At 41.6% G+C, this 23,481-nt stretch overlaps 1 protein-coding gene across 3 annotated transcripts; it reads right to left on the bottom strand.

Annotated features, from left to right (window-relative positions):
- Positions 1-60: 60 nt before the first annotated feature.
- On the bottom strand, positions 61-22,448 carry map3k4 (mitogen-activated protein kinase kinase kinase 4). 3 transcript variants are annotated; one of them, XM_067609862.1, is made up of 27 exons: positions 22,218-22,448; positions 16,469-16,659; positions 14,936-16,356; positions 12,959-13,219; positions 12,624-12,776; positions 12,286-12,443; positions 11,423-11,539; positions 11,217-11,316; positions 10,978-11,061; positions 10,607-10,876; positions 10,370-10,519; positions 9,788-9,949; positions 9,130-9,263; positions 7,932-8,010; positions 7,739-7,817; positions 6,406-6,499; positions 5,929-6,051; positions 4,080-4,180; positions 3,905-3,985; positions 3,580-3,771; positions 3,423-3,493; positions 3,208-3,324; positions 2,942-3,101; positions 2,710-2,832; positions 2,174-2,280; positions 1,578-1,757; positions 61-976 (listed from the first exon to the last, which is right to left on the bottom strand). In XM_067609862.1, the coding sequence occupies exons 1-27, from the start codon at positions 22,247-22,249 to the stop codon at positions 956-958; spliced, it is 4,761 nt and encodes a 1,586-aa protein (XP_067465963.1). In that variant the 5' UTR covers positions 22,250-22,448; the 3' UTR covers positions 61-955. The 3 variants fall into 3 exon arrangements, with proteins under 3 accessions (XP_067465963.1, XP_067465961.1, XP_067465962.1); XM_067609860.1 differs by lacking the exon at positions 22,218-22,448 and adding an exon at positions 21,928-22,091; XM_067609861.1 differs by lacking the exons at positions 5,929-6,051; positions 22,218-22,448 and adding an exon at positions 21,928-22,091.
- Positions 22,449-23,481: the final 1,033 nt, after the last annotated feature.

Here is a 23,481-nt window from a genome sequence, read left to right on the forward strand (position 1 = left end):
CAACTCTTATTTACCCCTTTGTAATGATATGTACATGGTGGAAAACAATAGACATGCCACTTTTTTTAAAAAAAAAAGATTGGTTTATTAATATTGTTTGTACATAGCAAACACTGTAAGAGCAGCAGAGGACCAGAAGTTGTGTTTGTGTGTCAGTGTCTGTGTCTGTTGTGTGGATGTTTTGTGTTCAGCAGCAGGGAGGGAGAGCAGGCCCCGTTTCTCCTCTGAGTTGGCTACGCTCCAGTCACATGAACAGCTCTTCACCAGCAACTACACTTGAACATTGCTCCAACTTGACATTTACTCCTTAGCAAAAGGCAAAGAAAAATACATTAAAAAATCCTTCCTAGTGCCCGCTCTTGCCAAATGACAAGTGATAAATTAATTTGAATATTTGGATGGTGTTCATTTCATCAGGTAAACCATCTTCTCCTTCCATTCAGTGAGGCTTACCACACCTTTTTCAGCCTAAAAGGGTGACTGAAATAAGATTCCTCCCTCCTCTACTCAACTGCCCCCTTGGGTAAACAGTTTAAAAGTGCCATAGATTATGTCCCCCCGCCCCTCCCATTTGTTAAAAAAAAAAAAAAAAAAGTATTCCTCAATGCCTTTTCAGAGGTCTCTTCACCAGTGAGAACAACAAATGTGGCAATAATTACTTTAACTTTACAATATTGTTTATACAAGAATTAAAGCCAATCCTATTCTTACAGTATGTACAATCTCCACCCCGCCCCTCCTCCCCCCAGTCCATGGGTACATAAAGACATGACCCTATATACTCCATAGGTCCAGTTGTCCTCTGAAATGATAATGTATTAGTTCCTCAGTTTAACTCCATGTGCCTTCAGCCGAAACTTCCACTTCTCTGCGTCCACAGTTCTTTTTTCTTTTGCCAACAGCATGTACAGTAGTGCTTTAATTTGTAAACGTAAAAGCCACAGAGGGGTTCCATTCACTCTTCATCCGTACAAACCTAAAAATAGACAAGAGACAGCAGCTGTAATGGGAACTTGTTGCAGGATCATTTAACGCATCTGTCATCAGTTTATACTCAGACATTAAAATATATTTTCTTAAATGTAGGTGCTTTGCTTTCACTACAAAGTTTGAAACTCATTTTACGCCACGACAATTAACTGGTGAAAGTTTGAATGATATCACAAGGATTTAGTCAAAAAATGCTTTAAAAGGTACAGTGTGAGGAATTTAATGGCATCTAGCAGTGCAGCAGGCGCGTTGCAGCGCAGTTGCTGCCCCCCCGAGTGTGTAGGACAACCTATGGTGGCTGCAAAACACATGAAAGGCCCTCTCTAGAGCCAGTGTTTGGTTTGTCCGTTCTGGGCTAATGAAGAAACATGGCGGTGTAACATGGCAGGCTCTGTGGAAGGGGACCTGCTCCCTCTGTAGATATAAAGAGCTCAATCTAAGGTAACGACTCTTATTTTCATGGGCTAATACACTAATCAAAACATAGTTATGATTATTTTATTCCATTTCTGCCAAGTCCGTTCCACTAAATGCCACAAAATTCTACACACCGCACCTTTAAAATACATGTCATAGTAGTGCCTCACCTTAACAAACGGGTGGTCTAGCAGCATGCTAGCAGTCCAGCGGCGTTTGGGTTCGCTCTCCAGACAGTGACCAAGGAAGTCCTTCCCCTCTGTGCTCAGCTTCTCTGGGATGGGGGGTTTATGGCCCATGCCCACTTTGTACATGATCTGAAAGTTGTGCTCATACTCATGCCAGGGCCTCTGCAGATTGAGATAAGGAAGTGAATAACATTATTTGCTTGTGGTTTTTCCTTCCCACACATTATTCTTTTTTTGGTGTAGTGAATTTCCATAGGTGGTAAGAGGGCAGGTATAAATTTAAGACCTCACACATGTGGGCACAAATTTGCATTTAACTAGCCTAACTAGGTTTCAGTTTTGTTACTTGATGGCTATTTTTCATAACCCAAATAAACCACTAAAACCACAACATAAAGACTGGATGTGGGAGCCACAGCTGATCTACAATGACTCCTGTTTGCGTTAAAAACAGAGCTACAATTAAAAAAAAGAGAGTGATGCAAGAATTTCAGCCGGTTTTCCCTGTTCTGTAACTGAAAACCAAACAAAAAAAAAAGAAAGATCATTTTTTTTTTTTTTTTGAAATCACTCCTCACCTTTCCAGTCACCATCTCAATGAGGACACAGCCTAAACTCCAGATGTCTGCTGCTCGTCCATGACCTTCACCCTTTGCTCTTGTGATGACTTCAGGTGCCATGTATGCTGATTAAGAAAAAAAAAATGGAGAAAATAACCAACAGTTACAACTGTAGAAGTTATTAAGCAGTGATACAATAATGATATGACACAATGCAGCATGTATACTGGATTGAAAAAAATATATTGCTGCATAATCACATAAAATCATATGTTGTGACCAATATATTATTATATATATTATTATTATTATATTAATCATATGCAGTATGAAGCATGAAAATACATAAAAATGAAAAAGAAGAGTATATAAACATGCAGTTGTTTTTATTCACAGGATGTCCAAAATTTGCATCACGTAGTCATCACCATGACTACACTACACACACAACAAAACATGTGGGTGGACATCCAATGGAAACGGGGCAACAATAAAAATAACAGACGACAGTGACCCCTGGTGGTAGCATGCTGACACAATATATAATTTCTTACCTGCTGTTCCAAGTGTGCTGTTCACCTCCCCAGGCATGGTGTGAGTGTTGTTCCTCAACTTGACTGAACATCCAAAGTCACCCAGTTTAATCAGGCCTGATGATGTTAGAAATATGTTTGCTCCTGATATGAAAAGAGGAGAGATGGAATTACTAGCAGATTCTGAGTTTTAGATACACTTTCGAATAAAATGCATGAGGGAAAGGTATGAAAAAGAGTATTTGACTCTGACCCTTGATATCACGGTGGACAATGCCGTGTTCATGGAGGACATTGATGGCTGTAGTGATCTGTTTACTGTAGAGCCTGATGACATGTTCCTGCAGCCCCAGTCTGGACACCTCCTCCAGTGTGCCCTCGTCACAGTACTCCATGAAGATGTACATCTCCTCCTACAGGTGCACACATGGAGATTAATACCCAACTGCTTCACCTGAGCCATCACTGACTGAGGAATCACACGTGATGTCTGAACTGACATGAATATATGCCTCTTACCCGATGGAGCTCAACTCCGAAGTAACGCACCAAGTTTGGGTGCTTAATGCCTTCAAATATTTTCAGCTCGTCTGCTGTCTCCTTGATTGTTTTGTGATCATTTGGCTGGAATCGGATCTGGTTGAAAACATGGGAAATAAAATATAAGTTAATTCTATCTGCAGAAGTCATGATAATTCTGAAAACTATTAAACTGGTCTTGCAGGAGTACATACCTCCTTCATGGCCATTAGTTCTCCAGTGTCTACATTGATGCAGGTGTACACTTTCCCATACTGGCCCTCTCCTGTTATAATACACATGAGCAAAACATCACTTCCTGTATGTGCGTCAAATAACCCACGTCAAAAAACAGTCAGTAGTGAGTCTTACCTATCTTGTTGCCCCTCTGCCACTTGAAGGTCACCTTCCTGAGCCCAACGTGCATAACATTGTCATAGGACTTGGGTGTGTGACACACTTGGCCAATGATGTTGCGCTGCTTCATCACAGCGTAGCGTTTGTCTTCAAACTTGCGAATGGAACGGCGGACGGCCTCCATGGGGCTTTGCCGTGCTGCTGTGTCTGAGATGGAAGAAAGGAAACAGGATTTCGTATAATACATATAATATATATTAGCTATTAAAAAAGTTTAACAGCATTCCTCACTGTATGTTGCAGTCTATATCTAACATGCCACATTATTCAATACTCTCACCCTTGGATTGGCTGATGAAGGTGCGGAGCTCCCAGCTTCTGCGTGTGGCGCTGTTCGGGTCTCCCTTAGGGTAGGAGGGTTCTGGAGAGAGAAATCACAAGAGAAAATTCAGCCAATCAGGTGGATTAACATGCACAATATGGATTGTACTATGCAGATCACTGACTGCACCTACCTTCTCTGTCCTCTGTGGGGCTGGAATGGCGACTCAGAGATTTGAAATGCAACTCTGCTGCAACCGATGACAGACGGTCATTCTCATGAAAACTTGAACCCCTGCAAAGATGCGGTAGAAATAAATAAAAAAAATGTGGTTCAATCAAAAACTAATGAATCAGATGGCATGTTTCAATTTTGGGATTTTTCTATTAATGGCCAAAATAAGAATTAACTCAAAGTGCAATCTTTGTCGAGCCTGCACTTTGTATGATCTCAAAAATACTATGTTCTGAAGGGGACTGAAGGTATTTTAAGACTTCATATGAATTTTAAATGTCTCGTGAAGTGCTAAGTGGTCCCTTTATGCTGAATTGTTTGTGGAAAATTACATAGTGCATGAACTTGTTTCCTAAAAGCATCTCAATGCAAAAGCTATCCCATAAAATGGGACAAAGATAATCTCAAGCTAAAGGTGCTTTTAGGAAAAATAACAGACCTGCACTTGAAGTATTAAATACATTTAATAAATACTGTAAATGACATGAATCATAAACTTCTATACTGAAAAGTCAATATTAGAGTTTCAAAATAACACAAACAAAGGTGACTAAACCATCTGACCATTCAAGGGAGACAGAGATTCACCTCATCCCCAGTATGAATTTGAAACCCATTAACAGTTCAGCAGGCATCAGAGTCATTATGCTGTTTAAACACGCTTGAAAGGTTAGATCTCTAGAGTGCATGTACTGATTTCAAAAGCACACAAATAATCCAAAAATCGAATTGCAGTGAATCACCAGCATCAAAGCAAGATTGATGTTAATAGCACTAAAAGCAGAATACCATAGCCCATTCTTTCAAAGAGGTAGTGTGTGTGTTTTGTTTTGTTTTTTTTTAATTTTCACACCATGCACAACAATCACAGTCTCTTCCTTTGACCAGTAAGACGACCGGTGTGAGGATATTGTTCTGATTTGGTGACAGTTTATGGAGTTTGTAAAAGGTATATTAACACTAATCACTAATAGTGATTTTAAAATTGTTGTTTTTGTTAAAATTAGATTTTAAATAGGAATATATTTTGTATCTTACATCAATGCCATGCATATTATTTAGTTAGTCTACAAGTCTACAGTGAGTAAAATAATCATATCTGAACTGCTATAAACGTTTTTGAATATGGGGGTGTGTCATAGAATTTGAAGGTTCAATAATCTAAATTGTAAATACTAAGATTAAAAAAAACAAAAAAACAAAACAACTAACTAGAGCTCATCTAGATTTACATCTGTGACGTGCCAATATAGAGCCTGGAAATGCTCAATATACGAATAATGGCGGACTGACTTTATGCATACAGCAGTTAATCCAATTTCTGTCTTTATTCAAATATGTAGTATTTGTTTGGATGTAATCAGAAGACTAAAAGCAGGAACTCAGCACTCCATCAGTGAAACCTTTAAATCAAAACTATTCATAAAAATGTAATAGAAGTAGATAGAAACGTAATGTAAGAGAAACCTATGTAATATAAAATATGGTCCTGCTTTCATAAGCACTATGTTTTATTCTTTCCATCTTTTGAAAATCATTGTTAAAGCTATACATTGGCAAGACATCACAGATTTGATAGGAGGGTAAAATACTTTTTGGCTCTGGGCTCCTGCTAGTAGCCGAAAAGGATTTATTGAATCCTCTTGGATACAGAACAGTGTGTTAGGGCCTGGAATAACATTTTTCAAATCTTAAAGTGAAGCATTTCCATCTCTGGAAGCTTTCAAAATTAGCACTGGCTTTTGTTTTTGTATATGGGCCTGTGTTTTGCCAACATCTGCTACCAGGTGACTTGGGGGCAAGGCTACCTGACGTCATTGGGGGTGCTGCCGGGTGCTTTGGTGTGGCTGTGTTCCCCTGGGCCCTGCGGGACGGGGCGAGGGCCATTGGGGAACAGCTGGTTCCGGAGGTCACAGGGGAGACTTCGAGAGCTGTGTAGTGAAAAAACAAACTGAGGAGCTCTGCCTTGGGAAGTCGTTTGGCTTGAGTTGGATGTGTAAATATGTTTGTGTGTGTGACTGGATGGCTGGTTGAGGGACAGATGCACACACTCACTCACTCAGACATCACACAAACAAAGAAAATAGAAGGAGTATTAACTCTCACAAGCATACACAAACACACACAGAAGCTCACATCACACACAAGCTACATCAGAACATCAGAAACCACAAAAAGCAAAGATAATGAAGCACGAAAAGCCATGCAGGACAGAGAATTAACATATTAAAACACAGTAGCACACCGATTATTGTAAAAACTTCAGCAGAACTGTCATCACTAACCTGAAACCTTCAGCATTAGGGATGAAAAGATTGGGGTTTGGAGGGTCACTATGGCAGCGAGGGACTTTGACGGGACGAGGGCTATTTCTGGGAGCTGGAAAGAAAAACACAAATGCTTAATTTGATCAAGAAGCATAAAAAAGGAAATACCTTGAACAGGCTATGTATTGATCCAGTGGAACTCATGGGTACCGACAGTCAGCAATCTACAGTAATGTATAGCAGTACAGTAGGGTACCACTGGCAAGAATGCAAGCTTTATTTATATAGCACTTTCCAAAACTGAAAGTTTCAAACTGCTTCACAGAAAGAAGAAAAGAGAAAGACGGGAGAGACACAGAAAACAAGGAGAAATGTGATCAACCAATGTTTAAGTTATAAAATCAAGACAAAAGAAAAGAAAACAAATGCATTTCAGGAAACTTTATAAAGATATGCACTGATTTGGCTTCTCTCAGACTTTGTGGGAAGCTATTTCAGTGTTGAGCAACTACTTCACTAAAATATATCTTAATTAGAACAGGTTCCCATTATCAAAAGGACTCTAGTCCACAAAATCATTATGCCAATAGCTGCCCACAAAATGCTTTTAAGAATTAATTATAAAATATTCTTTTATATAATTTTTATTGTAGTTGTGGAAGAATACATAGAAAAGAGACATAAGTTTGTCTCTAAGGGTGCTGAAGTGTTTTTACAACCACATACATTTGGTGCCAGGTGATTAAGTAACCACGTGGAAGCAGTGTGTTTTGTTGCTTTACTTAATCCGACCCCAAAACGGATGAGTTTTGACATTTAGTTCTGTGAGGCAATGCTGTAGTACCGGTTTGTGGCTTTCATCCTATTTAGAGCCTTTCCATTGGAGCCATTAATTTTTTTTGTCTTAATTTGGTAGTCATCACTGTCTTTCATCAATTTCGATAACATCACTTTACTTTTGTGGTTGCATGAAATAGCAGGGACATGGCTGTGTCTGTCATTCTTCAGTTGTCCTGTCTGGTTTAAATGATCTTTCATTGTTTTCCCCCTAATAAAATTGCACAGGACAATCACAGTTTTCTACTTTTGGGCACAGAGCAGCAGCAGATAGTTGCTCAGGAGTCTGACGGGTAGCTGGAATTCTTCCTCAACAGTGAAGGGACTAAAACTAACAACACACATGATCCTGTAGCTATTCTACAGGAACTGAATTGTTATTTAATTTCCTTTGTGCCTGCTTTGTGTAACAACCATGACACCCAGGTTATAAACTTGCAACAGACACTGATCCGAATCCTGAACTCCAGATATGGAAGTCACTAGCAGTTCTTATCACAGAGGAGCATCTTACCAATGTACAGGCCGGTGACTGGGCTGTGAGGTTTTCCAATCACATGTCCAATGCATTCATTCATCAAAGCTTGTAAATTCTGCAGCAAAAAGTCAATCCAGTCAGTAGATAATACATAAATCCATTATATTTCAAGCATTCTCGTTGTGCAGTTTGTAGGAAATGACAATGGAATCAAGAGAGGTAATTTTACCAGGAAGTCATCCTCTGGTAATGCTGATATGAAGGCAGGTTCAATAGCCTGAAGAAAATCAAAACCCTGAGTTGCCCACCTGTGAATGGAAACACAGCAGTAAATCAGTGTGTCCTAAAACTCTCTGCTGTTCATTTCTTTCTTTCCTTCTCTACCATTTCCATTATAGCAGGATGTGAGCAGAAGGACAGAAAAAATAAATAATACTGAACACAGCAGAAAAGGCAAGGAATGAGACATTGGCGGAGGGGAGATGTCACTTGAGGTTTTGAAAACACTTCTTTGGTCAAGGTGTAGCAGCCAAAGGTTTCATCACCGTTCATGTAATGAAAAGCTAATATACAGATATGAAATTATAAAAAAACATTTTTGAGATGCCATTTATGGTTTTCTAAGATGAATGTCAGTTAATTGTGTTGTACAGAGCACTCGTCTAATGGTTGTAATTTATCATGGAACAGATTTGAGTATCCTCATCCTTTAGGACATGTTCTTAATGGTTCCTTGCCTCCTCCACAGTAAAACCAGTGGGTAACATGGTGGCACAGTTTTAAATAATACAAGAATGACAACTGACTCACTGATAAGTATGCCTATTTTTGTTTGCATAGTGGTCAAACCAGTTTTGTTCCATTAACCTGAAGACCTGACTATTATCATAATACAATGTTGCCATTGTTTCCCGTCACAGCACAAGGCAAAAGCTGTTGACAAATAGAGCCAAATAACATATTTTAATAAAGCTTTTGCTTTTACACAGATGATAAATATATCTGGTTTTGCTGTTAATAATAGTTCTGAAAATAGCAAACAGAAGGGTAAATGAGGACTTTATCACACAAACAAACCTCCATTATCTACTATGAACATACAAGATAGAAAAAGCTTTTATCATACTAAGTTTGTTTAAAGTTAAGGGAAACATTGATTCTTGGCTTTTATTTTGATTAGATTAACAGTTCTAGTAGGACAACTTATTTTTTAGTGAGGTAAATGCCCCAGTCAGTGAGCCTGTCTTCAACTTCCTGTCAGCAAAAGCATCGTCGAGCAACATAGTCAAACTTTTAAATGTTCCCTTGGGACGCCACACTAAATGACTGACCCTGCGCCCCAACCAGGGCCCGAAAAACAGAAGTAAATGAAGAATGACTTCATGTGTACTGTATGTGTGCTGAATTAATGGTAAGTGATGCTTTACCTGGGCTTGGTGCCCCTGCCACTCTCACACTTGGTTAGGACGTAGGTCATCCACTTGCGGGCGAAAGCTATGTAGCGTTCGCCGATCCTCTGCCTGAACTCCCCTGACATCAGGCGCACCACCTCCTTGTGGTACTGTGAATAACAAAAATGCAAATGAGACAAAAGTTTTATTTTTACAGTTTCACCTCCCACCCACATCAGATGACTTTACAATTAACTCAGTCCTCCTGCACCTGTATTTGGCTTTTGCTAAGTGTAACTTCCCTTACTTTACAGTGCCGACAACAGCCTTAATGTGTATTCTCGGTTTCACTGATATATTTGGTAGATGTTGCTAGAACCCAGTTGCTCTTAATCCGAAGTAGGAAAATGTATTTCTGCATCTAATAAGTATTTGTGAGCCTTTAAGACTAGAAACCAACTATATCTCGGATTTGTCCATTTCTGATAAGCAGCTGTCATTAAATTACATGTATTATAAAATCCTGACCTTTCTCTGAGGTTGTCTGAAAATGTAAACATTAACTATAATATGTATTTGGAAAATCTTTAATTTATTGCATACCACAACTGGCCTCAGGTGCTAGCATGTATTACTGTAATAAACACTAATGCAGTTTTGTTTTGACAGCCCTCTGAACCCTGCAGACTCATACCTCAAAGGCAAAATTGTAGCCCTGTATCATTGCCTCTCTGTAGTACTGCTGCAGAGTGGCTAACTCTGACTCCTCCACCTCATCCTCAAACTCTGTGGTGAACATGTACTCCACTCGGTCAATGGCAGTGCTGATCTTAATGCATAGCTGTAGTGCCTCATCCTGTAGTAGAAGAGAGAAAGAAAGGGAGGTGACGCAAGAGTGTGCAGGAGAAAGATGGAGAGAAAAAGACAAGCTATTTTTACATAAAAAAGGTAGAGCTGTAACGAAACCGCAAATTCAAAGCAACCAAAAAAAACCCCGATTAATACCATCCATGGGAGAAATTGCATGTGGTATTGGGTCTCTGACTGAGAAAGTTTTCAACAGATGAGAAAGTTTTGTGACTTCCTTTTTGAGAATTACTTCTCAAATCTGTTCCGATAGTGGTCTTTTTTTGAGGCAGCAGAAATTCCTGGTAACCGATAGCAGTTTCAGAAAAGAACAGAAAGTAGGACACCAACATGCACCTGTCTGTACAACAACACGAAATAAACCAGTGTTTTAAAGGTTACAAACCATAGCGTGTGGTTATGTGAGTACCTTGAGCTCCTCCAAAGCACTTGCGATGAGAGGCTGACTAGATGTTTGCTCCCGGCTAAGAGTGAGCACATCCTCCATGGATTGCTGAAAGGCTTTCCGCTGGGCCACCAGATGAGCCGACTGCATCACTATCAAGAGCATGTTCTCCACCTGAAAGCACAATGGATCAGTGGGAGGTTTGTAAACATCAGTCACACACGTACACACTCACACACCGAGTTAAAAAATGTCACATACCTTCATGGCCCTCAGTGTGTCGACAGTTTCCATTTGGGGAACCAATTTGAGCAGCTCTCCATCCCACTGAGCCCAGTCAGAATCAGTCGTGGAGTCCCCTGCTCCGTGCTTACTCATGAGCAGGTAGGCCTCATCCTCTGCAATTTCATCCGGCTCTTTGGAGCAGTCTTTTCCTGCAGCAGCATTGAGAAGCTGCAGGATTAGAGGCCGCTGATCCTTCAAGCCACAAGGGACAAAAACTTGCAGCTCCTCCAAGCCTGGAATCTGAACCTGGATACAAAAGGAGGAAGTTAACAAGGTTTGATCCAAAAGACACAGGAGAAAGATCAGAAATATAAAAACAGAAATGTGCAAAATTCCCTGAAACACACTTTGACATAGTTTCTCTTCTTCAGTGCTTCCAGGAGACAAGGCACCCCGTTAGTGATACTGAAATCCGCAGCAACCTCTAAGTCCTGCAGAGAGGGAAGCAAGCAAAGTGTGTGTCAGGACACACAGTCCCAGTTCTTTATTGAGCAGAAAAAAACAGGGTCACAGATAAACTGCATAGTCAGTGCTGTTATGGCTTCCTGTTTCAAGGGAATAAAAGTTCTTCACTGCAGTCTCTCACCTTGCGAAGCATTTTGGCAAAGCCGAGAGCCTTGGACGCTCGTTCCCTGGCCTCATGGAACAACTCTTTAAGTGACCTACTGGTCTCAATAACTGACCGCCTTAGAGAATCAAAGTTTTAAAGTTAAAAACACCTCCAACAGGACAAACAATTTTTTAACACTGACTTGAAAAACAGAAATCTAATAACCATGTTATCGCCCTTACCTGATCTCATCTGAGGCTGTGCTGTCATCTGCACTTTCCCAGAATTCCCTACCACTCTTTTGCAGGCCAGCATCAAGGAACTCTCCAGTTGATTTGAGCAGCATCCCAGCAATGTCACTGCAAAGGAAGAACAGTCTTCAATTTCATTTAAATAATTAATAAGCATTTAACCTCCTTAAAAGTGCAGTGAGTACATCTTAGTGGCATTTAGCAAAACAGACTTGGCAGAAATGGAATATAATATTCATAAATATGTTATAATTAGTGTATAATCACCTTAAAATGAGAATCGTTTTGTTTTTGTTATCTTAGAATGAGAACTTTATATCTACATATCTTCCATGGAGCCCACCAGGTTGCACCACCATGTTTCTACAGTAGCCCAGAACAGACAAACTAAACACTGGCTCTAGAGAGGGCCTTTCATGTTTTTTGGTTCGAGTTTTGCAGCCAACATAGGTTCCCCTACACGCTTGGAAGGGGAAGGGGAGAGAGAGGGGGTATTCAGTTGGTTGCAATCTGCAACCTCACCACTAGATGCCACTAAATCCTACACACTGCACCTTTAAACCAAAAAAGTATTTATGTCAGTTTGGTTTCCAAGTACGTGATGTGACTGAAATGGGAATGGAATTTTTAACGATTTTTTTGTATTTTTGCCTTTATTGGACAGTGGACAGCAAAGAGGCAGACAAGGAACAAGGGGAGAGAGAGATGGGTATGACATGCAACAAAGGTCCCTGGCTGGAATCAAACCAGGGACGTTGCGGTTATGTGGCATGCACAGTAACCATTTGGCTACCGGGGCGCAGGAATGGAATTTTTAAATCGATACATGCAAGATGGGTTGCAGAGCCACTGACCAGAAAAGCTTCCCGGACTGGGCCTCTCCTCCACGGATGTATGGAGTGATAACCTTGGTGAAGTGCCACTCCTCCTCTAACAGGTTCTTTAAGCTGTGAGAGGCCTGAGGCAGCTGCTGCAACATCTGGATCCAACTGTGCATGTAGTCAAAATAAACCTGCAAGAACAGTGACAGATGTTAGATGGATATTTCATTCACAACTTAGCTTCCAATAATGCATAAATTCACAAGCTTTTGTCTAACAATTATTATACACTAATGGTAAAAATGGTAATTTAATCTTTATTCTAACTATAGGGAATAACAGTGACAAGGAAGGAAAGTGAGGAGTCTTACCACAAGCATCTTGTGAAGATCTTCCTCGAACTCATCAATATTGGCATTAGTCTGCAAGCCCTGAGCATCAGCCACCACGCCACGCAGCATGAACTGATAGTACTGCTTCATCAGAAGACCACCTTTAAGAACCTCCTTACACTCACGCACCAACTGCAGAGCACAAATAACACAGACATTAGCACTTCAAGAGAGCCCACCTGTGATGTAAACCATCATCAAATATAGTACAGGGCAATAAAATAGGAAATAGCATCATCGCATGACATGACAGCTTTTCATTCAATTCAGTGTTTAAGGAAGTACTTGTAAGTTGTGATTTAATAGCTGCTTGCCTGTTTGATACTGAGCAGTGAAGGCTCTCCAGCAGGCCTCTGTTCAAGTCGCAACTTAAGGCATTCGTGAATGACGTTGAGAAGGACTCTGCAAAGCACGAGGAATGCTGGTCGGAAGGATGGGAGGTCCATGTCCAGCAAATCCTCCCAGGACACCTGGTCTGCTCCGAGTTCTGGTTGAGCCGAATCACTGCAGGACACGTGACGCGACAGCTCTGGCAGGTAATCACTGTACAGCATAGGGTCTGGGAATTCTGCAAACTGCAGGTGGAAGATAAGTCCAGTGAAGTTAATTCAGCATGTCTCATAGCGCAACATAGCTAACCAGTAGTATATTTGTACAAATTCCTTGGCTTTAAAGTAAAGTCAAATTTATTTTTAGTTTTGTTTTGGTATTACATAAATATAATTATTGTAGCTACCCAATCTCCACCAGATGGATATCTGTCTTACCCCAGAGGGATACAAAGATTCTGTAAAGATTCATCTCTTTTGCATTGCATAACACTGTGAACATTACCAAAACTTTGACCAAGCCCAGAATTGTGCAAAGGCAGACTGCTGTTCCCACTTACTCTTGCTACAAAGTCACTGTTGTACAGCTACAACTTGTGTCTCCTCCTCATTATTTACTCCACAGCTTCTGAACATAATCACATTCAACAAATCAGCAGTCCAACAAGTGTTCGCATTCCTCGTTCATTTCGAGGAAGGCAGTTCTGTACTTCTCTTGAACTCTCCATTAAATGGTCAAAGCTCACCATTCCTACCACCCACATGAGCTGATTATCCATTGCAATAAACTCAATAATGATCCTCTCCCTTTCCCTTTTTACTGCTTTTTTTCTCCATGTTTTCTAGCCTTTTCACTGTATGCTTATTGCTTGGCCTCAGACTTCTTGTAAGCTACTATCTGGGAGAACTCCTCCTAATACTGTTTCCTCAGGTGACTCATTTATTTACTAATATTTGCATAGCAAACATTACAAATAGCTGTTTGACTGCTTTTTCTCTCCACTTTACAGCGAATCCAGACTGTAGTCATATTGTAAATATTTTGACAGATATTGCTATTGCGATATGACACAATTTTAGAGCAAATGATCATTTTTACATCATAAGTTTCATTTTCTCTGGGAAAAAAACAATTAAAAACATGATGATATGATCTTGTTGGGGTCAGTGCCATACAAACATGTTTTCTTACATCTGGAGAATATGATTTCTAGGCCAGGGCATCTCTGTAGCACCACAAATGGCATTCACACATTTACCTTCATCAAAAATTGTAGTTTCTGCAATTTGGATATTGCACATGGACACATTGCGATTTCGATAATATTTCAATTAATTGTTCAGCCCTAGACTGTAGACAGGACTGCAATATAGCAGTGCACCATATTACCATCATAACTAGGATGTTTAATGGCAAATATTTAACATAAAGGGGGTAGTTGTAAATAATTACATCTATAAATAGTTGCTGACATATCTAATTTACCAGAATTGGCTTAGATTTTGTTTCTGTTTCTGAGCTGGCTGTTAATCATCTGTAACTGATCTCATGTGACCAGTAATACTGAGACATAATCTCGAGGGACAGAAAACTTGAAAATATTGAAGGCCCCCTGTAGCAAAATATCAGTAATAGTTTGTTAGTTTACCCTGTGCGTGTATGCATGTGAGTGAGAGGGAGTACAAGAGTACTGAGAAGGAGCAGTCTGATTATGTACTTCTACATGGTCAAAGGTCAACAACTCTCAAACAAGTTTTTATCTTTAAAGAACGACAGAGCACCTTAGTCATATATATATATATATATATATATATATATATATATATATATATATATATATATAAATATAAAGAGCTTTTCCACACATATCTGTAATAATATTTAGTTAAGTTGAATGCAATATTATTTAGAATGAAGTATGGTAATCATTAAATGCACAATTAAAGATATAAATTTCTAACCTCCAGTGCAGGAGTGTGGCGGAGCAGCGCTGCCCTGGACCTCTGAAGAGAGCGGTCCATCAGTTTATGCAGTCTTAGGATCAGTTTACGCAGTCCCATCTGCTTCAGAGCTTTATCCACAAAAGGTCTGTAGATAGCTGTGGGGCAGAATACGCCGCCACCCCCGGATGCTTCTGCAATAACTGCTGTAGCAGTTGGGAGAAATTCATCCTCTGACAACAATCGGGCAAATTTAGGAGTCAGGGAGGGAGACAAATCTTCCTCTGCTACATGTCCCACTCCCCCCTCCTCCTCAGCATCCCTGTCCTCTCCATCGCTTTCAGCTGTGAAAGTGGCTGTTGAGTCATTCTCCTCATCCTCCTCATTCTCCTCTTCGTCATTGCCGCGGGAGCAGCGAGGTGAAGGGATCTCAAACACAGGCCACCCGATACGGGATAGATCATGCAGGCCCAGCACAGTGGCCATAACCCGCAACTTCTGGTTGAGGTCCTGGGTGATATTGAGCCACAGACAGAGCGCCTGCACCCTGCCCTGGAAGTCTCGCGCTGCATACTTGTCATAGTCCTTTTGCAGGGCCTGCAAAGACGGGTACAAAGCTTCCACAGACTCCAGCAACTCCATAACCCGCTTGACCTGCTCAAATGCCAGCCGCTGCCGCTGAAGGTGATCCCTGCAATCAGCACCAGAGCCCAGAGGCTCTGCTGCATTCATCGCAGTCGAGGGGCAGGCACTAAAGCCCCAGGGATCTACTCCACAGTGGTTGGTCTCTGCTACAGCAGGCTCCCTCTCCTCACCACAGACTAGATCTGGGACAGTGTGATAGTCCCCCTGGATTGTTTGAGACCCTGAACACACTCTCAAGCTATCGTAGTTGACCTTAAAGTGCAGCACCTCACTGATGATGTCAGGGATGGCCTGGCGGGCAGTGAAAAGAAAAAGATCTTGGTCACCGGTGGAGCGTCGTGCATGCCACGCTTGCAGCTCCAACCAAATGACCTCATTGTTGTGACCCATGAAGGCCATGTTCTCCAGGCCTCTCTGCTCTTTCTCCTTCCTCTTGGAGGACATAGACGTGAGCTTGAGCAGCAGCCGCAGCGTCTCAAAGAACTTGAGGCGGTCGGCGGGACAGTCTGTCCTGGAGGTCTGTCGGTGAGTCCGGGCAATATGCGGCATAGACACAGGAAGTTTACAACTGCTGCAGCCCAAGCTCAAGTAATGCTTCCTGGGATCCATGTTGAGGGCACCGAAAGGGCTCGACTTTGAGAGTGGATCCAGCATGAACGAGCCTTCAAAGGTCTTCTTGTGGTCTCTTTCTGTGGAACGCAGGGTAGCCCTCTGCTTCTTGCCGTGCTTGTAGCTGTGCTCCTCAGGGGTCTCTGCCGGCTTTGGACTCTCTTTCAGGACAGATGTGCTGAGGTCCGCTGAAATACACGCATACATTTCAGTCAGTAGAATGCAGGTAAAACACATTCACATTTTTTTTTTTTTTTTTTTTTTAAAAAGCTATATTTTTTTCTTGCTCTACTAACATACTTTTGTTGGGTGAACGACCAGTACTCCTTGCCTGGCTGCTTCTTTGATGTTTGCCAGACATTCGTTTCATCTGACGGGGGGTACAAGGAGGTGATGTGCCATACAGAGCCTCCTCTTCCTCACTGGGAGAGTCCCAGGATTCATCCACTTCAGAGTTCTGTTGGGATGCATCTTCCACTGGCTTGGCCTGCCTATCAACAACAACACACAAGAACAAAAAGGACAAACTATTGACATAGGCTATCTTTGCATCTAAATAATAAGCACTGTTGCCTGGAAGAGATGTCAAAGCAAGGAAATGTTTTGGCGTTATGAAACTATTTCAATCATTTCACAAGGAAACGAGAGAAATGTGTGAACAAGGTCATACAGTGCTTGATTGTATGCACCCATAACAGAGTGTGCAGCAAATCTCCTTTAATGCCACTGCAAACAGGTTGCTAAACTGCAACTAGACTGAATGTCTGCTGCTACCTATAGCAGACTGACGAGTAGTCTGTCCTTAATTGAAACCTGACTGACTGTTAAGTGTACAGCAGCATCGCTGTATGCATGGCCACAGCCGTCCAGACGCAGGATAATAAGCTGTGGGTTGTCTACTGGCACCCTTTCTTGGGCCAGGTAAACATAATGGCACAACAGAGAGAGAGAGAAAAGTAACTATCATTAACACTGTCTGCTAAGTCATAAACCAAACACTGAGACTCACTCACCCAAAGTGTGTAGAAGTGGTTAGACTGCATGCAAACACGGTGTAAATGCAAAAGAGTATTTCACTGACATGTGATTAAGGTAAATATTGAGCAACAATATTTACTTGTTGAAGACTTGGATACCAAGGTAGCTTAACAACATATGTTGCCTTTTATTAACAGACAGACAGTGAATTTCAGCTAAGGTAAGGACACAGGGGAACATGATGCATCTAGTTCTGCAGAAAGAAAATGCCGTAATCACTAGAAACACTTCCTTCTGGGAAAAAAGGAAAAGGGAAAAAAAAGAAAATCTGGAGTGCAAACGGCACGCCTTTCCAGATTACAATGTCAGAGCTTTGTTCCTTAATGCCTTTCTGAGGGTTTTTTTTAATAGGATTAGAGAGAAAGGTTAGAGGGTCTGACCCCGCCAACGAAAACAAAAAGAGAAAGAAGAGGAGAGAGCATGAAAACGGGCGTCATTCTATATGCTGGCCACCATGTGTCCCTCCATCGATCATCTGACTGAAAGACATTCCCCCACACGCGCCTGTTAACGTCTGTGTAGACGGAGTTGAAAGGGGCACGTCTGTATCACTTTCACTGGGGAAGTGAGTGTGAGTGTTAAAGGAGGGGGGGTTAAGCTGGAAATCACTTGCTTAAGCTTTTCAAGGAGCCACATAGAGAGAGAGAGACGGTGAAGACTTCTATTGCCCATCTGCCCCACTGCAGAATCTGTCTCTATACCCCGACACACACGTACTGAGTCCCCTGGGAGCAGCTGTGAAACTACATGGAGAGCAGACAGACACCTGCTGCAGATCCTTCGAATTTACATGCAAAGAAATTCCAGATGCAACGGAGACTTCATGAACTAAACATACTGCAAAAACGTTGTCAAATAGCGCAACCATCTTAACCACGACAGTCTTGAAATTACAGAATAACTCTTGCATGAAAGAACACTGGTGCCTTTATGAGTGTATTGTATGGGAAATTGTGAAGGGGCTTGTTCAGCAGGAGCAGGATACGACAGCGATCTTTTCAGTATGCAGGCACAAAAGGCACAGTAAGCAATCTTGCATGTGACAATAAGGCATTTATCACAACATCAACAGACATATCACTGTGTTTTAGCACTGCAAAAAAAAATTAGACAGGTACCAGGAAACCGCATAAAGAAAGCAGATACAGTAAAACGGTAAAAGCTAGAGGAGTAATCTATACCTGCAATAATGCAATTGAGTATTTAAAAAGAACTTTGCCATCGACCTCCCACTAGGTCTGTCACAAGTATGATCAGATTGTGCGTACATTTGTAAACATTCCAAAGCATGCTCGGGTGTGTGGTGTCTGAGGACAGAAATAGTACATGCATGAGAGAGGGAACGAGACCAAGTTTTAAAAAGACACTTCTCTACACAGAAGAGCATGACTAAATCACTCAGGAATGACAGCGGAACCAATGACGCCATCACTGCCAGTTGTTTGTTTGGTTGCCATGAGACACTTGAAGCACAGATTGTGCAGCAGTAAAGGCTGCACAAATTCCTCCTCTGAATTCTTTGCTTTTATCCTAAACCTACTTGCAGGCCGCGCAGAGAAAGTTACTGGCCTGCATGCCCTGCAGTTAACCATAGCAGCACCACAGTCTTCAAGCTGGCTGCCACTAGTGAATTATCACTGCAGATGGTGTCTGGCTGCTCTCAATGGCTCATCTGATGGCTCATTGGGGCTCCAATAAAGGCCTGTGGAATGCTAGAGCCCCTAGGCAGAAACACTGAGTGCATAATAAACAGCACAAAATCGAGAGTCTTTTCTGTATGGCGACTGAAGCAGTGATACCAAGGGCTGCCAGAGTCAGGGGGGCCTGACCTTTGACACCCAACCATCCACACTATTGTACCAGGAAGGGGCACTCTATTGTATAGTTGTGACACGTGGCCCGTGAGGCCCACAGCTGAATAGCACACAGCTGGTTAGTGAGCACGCTTGCTCACAATGCCCAAACTAAGGGGATTTTTTTTTTTAGGGAGAGGAAAAGGAGGAGAAGTTGGCCGAGGTTTTGTAAGAGCACACTTTCCACTAATTAGGTCATGCTGGCATAACTGATGCACGGTAGGCTAAAGCCAGATTTTGATTACCCCCCATTGCAAAAAAGGATGTGTCTCCTGGCTACTAATTTCAGCCCACAGTTAACTGGTGAGGCAGTAAGAACATAAAACCTAATCATACACATGTGAAAGTGTAGCTCAGGCATATAACAGCATGCATCTCTGATCAGCTGCCAATCCCTGGTAAACATGCAGAGCTGATCAGAATTTGTACCATAGGCTGACAGAGTTCAAAATCAACAAACACAAAGTACTTGACCCCACCCTTCTCTGGAATAGTGCGACACTGCCAGGATTGGACCTCCCAGACTCTATTACATGCAACTGTGCAAAGCATACTGTGCATGCACAACAGGAATTTTTTCCTTTGCAAGACATGGAACTGTATGCAAACGGCCACTTTGTGCATTTTAAATGTCTGCTGTGCTTTCTATTTGACCTTATGAATTACTTAACACCAGGGAACATCCTCAGTCTAAGAAAAGACATAGACCTTACTGTACCAGTGGCAGCTCATGCCATTAACCACAAGTCACGTGATCTAAATGCATCTAAATGTAGACACTGCTTGCAGACTGTGTGCCAGAAGTAAACAGTGTAAATTACATGTTTTTTCACCTTATGCCAATTGCACCATAAATGCAGTGCAGGCAGCCGTCTGCTCCTCCTTTTAAATATAATCTGAAATTGTAGAAAGTGAGGGGCGAAACCGTCATCAGCCTCAACTTGCATTTCAGTTTCTTTTGTGCTAATCATAAATGTAAAATGAAATGGTCGAACATGTTATTCTGCAGTGCTTAACCATATTTCCTTCCCTTCTCTACCATCTGTTATCTCACATGAACGTATTCCGGTGGCATTTTAGCAGCATCAATTGCCACAGTTTTAGATTTCAAAGATCCTATTGTTAAAAAGGAAATAGCGGATGAGAGTGACAGAATGTGAGAGCTGCATTAATTTCTCTAAAGCAGGTGTGGGCAGAGACAGGACGCAGTTCGGAAATGCTAGAGGACAGTCCATCTGTATTCCACAGCCTGTGCTTCTGGCAAATGCAGTCATTAATGACTTCTAGCCATGAGCGTCTCCAGGGCTCCAGGCAACTATCCACTGTGCACAGTACACCACATCCTGAAATCTCTGGAATGCATGTGAGCCACAATGTCTTCAGACTGACTTTGAGAACAAGACATTATTGACAAAGGACCTCTGTGCTTGCAATGATAGCGATAGCCTTCAATTGCCACACAAGTGCCTAACTCATCTTTCTCAAAAAAAAAAAAAAAAGTCAGCGTAAACTAACTTCACATTAGTATGAAGACAAACACTCAGGTGAAAAAGCAAATCTATCTGTCTGTTAATAAAAGGCAACATATGTTTTGCAAGTTGTGCAGCCTGTCATACCAGTCTGAAAATTGAAGTTTAATTACAGAGATATGCAATCTCAACCGAGGCTGAAGTAATGTGTTCCTGCAACTCTGGCTCTGTTTTGTATACCCTTATTGTGTACAAAAGATTGGTACATTTCTAATCCCATTACTATAGAAATTACAAGTCCAACAAATTCTTCAATTGAACCAAATTTGGACTCACTGTAACTATATTCTTTGCCAAATGTAGGCACAGATTTGAAGTCTTTAGAGCATGCTTTACCTTCCACCCCAAACACTGTGCACACACTAAATACACATGAACAATTAAAGTCTTGTATTCATGTCAACTTGAGATACAGACACGCCTCCAACAACAGCAGCAACAAAGTCATAAGTCATGCATTTTTCTTCATGCAACAAAACCGGACAGCAACCACATTAACAGGGCCAGTATTGCACAATCATGCGAGCTGTTCGTGTCCACTTCGGACTGAGTGGCCACAATGGTGCAACAGCAAAACAACTGGCTGGAACTAAATCATGGCTAAAATAGTCACCCAAAAAAAGTAAAACCGGGATTATTGCAGATGTCAGAGCTGACCCAACACGATAAATGCCCTCAAGACTACTCGCTCTGCAGGCAAACAACTGCATGTTAGGAGAGGGGAGGACAGGGGAAGACATAACAGCAGATTCCTGGGGTCTGTCGCCAGCGGTCAGGGGCAAACGGCGGCGTTTCGACTAGCAGATGCGCACATAAAACAATAACATTTTCTCAATGTCTGTCTGTACGCATTCCCCCGAAAGAAATGTAGTCGCTGTAACCTTGTTGCATTGCGAACACACATATCACGAAACATTTGTCGCTGCTCGTGCATCTGCAACGAAGTTAAACCACCTCCACGAGAAGAAAGAATGATAATAATAAAAAAATACGCTTAACGTTTTACCATTTACACAGTGACAACAACAACAACACGAGCGCCAAGTCTAGCTCGAGGATTAACAATAAACAGTGGAGCAGCATGCTAGCTAAAGCCAGTGAAGTTTGTGCCTCGGTGTTGTGGTGAAATGCATGGTCTGGCAGTCACAAATAATCCACAAAACACACCTTCACGTCCACCTTACGGGCCAACAATGCAAAACTATCTCCAGCTCGGTCAGACTCTGTTAGTAAACTTGCGGGTGAACAATAAACTGACAAGCTAACAGTAGATATTAGCTAGCTTGGTCTCTTGACATGTTGCACTGTTACAGCCGTGAATAACCGCTTGTAATGTTACCTTCTCATGTGGCGAGCATTTTTTGCCTCTCTTCCAAGCGAGCGGAAATCAAATGAGAAGCAAATATCTATTAAAAGAATAAAACACGCCAGAAAATGTTGCTCCAAAAAGTTTGCAACTCCCACTGTTGCAAATGCAGTAACTGCACTCGTACCACTATTTCGCAGGAAGTCGGTTTCTGCGGGATGCGCAAGCGCTCCCATAGAGCCGACTGCAGTGTCACGTACAGCTCTCTATTTGGCAAGTTCGAGGTCCTGATGGTGTAGTGTCTGTTCAACAAATTCGCATACCTGCTGGGCTTGTTACGATCCGGAGGCTCCATAGCAAAGCAGTGGCTTCTTCTTCCTAGCCGTGCATGGACTAAACCATGTCTAAGCGATATCAGACAGACTTTGCACCGTTAAACGTTTGCAAAAAAATGCGGATATTAGTCTCTTTGAAGCACTTTCTATCCGCCGGCACAGTTGACTCTCGCCTGTGCATATGCCGTCGCCATCTTTCCAACGTTCATTGAGGAGTGCCACAGTAGGCTATTGCATTACTACGGCAACTCGGATAGGTCATCTGCGGTCATAGCTTTTGCAGCAGGGCCCCACAGTACTTGTTTTCATCCACAGAGTACACAGTCACAGATACAGTCAGAGTGAATCAGTTATCATATGGTCACCACGTGGCTGCAATAATGTATTATAATACTATAAATCACTTGTTGTGTGGTGCAATGGAATATTTAACGCCCCCCTTTCACTCAAAAATGTGTTTTTCTTCTTGTTCCCACAGTTGAATGTTTGAGTTTCATTATGCAGAATGATGAACGTTCAGAATTAAAAACTAGAAGATTGTTTTCACATTAATCTGCTGTAAGTGGAAAGTTTCTCTGTGCTTGTTGAAAATCCAATTTTAAAGATGCTTACCAGACATTTATTAAGACATATAAAAATACTCTGCTGGGAACAATAATGTGTGTCTGATATGGTTTTTCCACAAAAAAGTATCATTTCCATGTATAGAATCTATAAATATGCAAAATTCAAATGTTTAACTGCTGGACACAAGATGTCTCATATTTCACTGTAAAGTTGAATATTGGATCAGGATTTGCTTCCAAACTAGTTGTGAAGTAACAAATCATGCTCATAGTCCCGCCGCTTAAAATTTGATTTACAATGAGCACAAAGAAACTTTCCACTTTCAGCAGATAAATGTGAAAACAGCCTTCTAGTGTCAAACTCTGCACATACATCTTTCTGTACAGTGAAACTTAAACATTCAACTGTAGGAACAAGAAGAAAAACATGTTCTTAAGTGGAGGGGGACTTTAAGGGGTGGGCCTATGAGCATGATTCGTGACATCACAACTAGTTTGGAAGCCACTTGTGCCAGTATTCAACTGGCACAAGTGTGATGTGGAAACTTTAAGCCTCCAGTGCACATACACTGAGAGTGGACTTTACAGTGAAGTGGGAGACATCTTGTGTCAGCTGTCATACAGCATATTTTGCCGGCTTAGGCCATTTAGGGTTGTTACACCCACAGATGCTGACCGCAACACAT

This window comes from Thunnus thynnus, chromosome 14 (genome assembly GCF_963924715.1).
Source record: "Thunnus thynnus chromosome 14, fThuThy2.1, whole genome shotgun sequence".
Taxonomy (NCBI): Eukaryota; Metazoa; Chordata; class Actinopteri; order Scombriformes; family Scombridae; genus Thunnus; species Thunnus thynnus.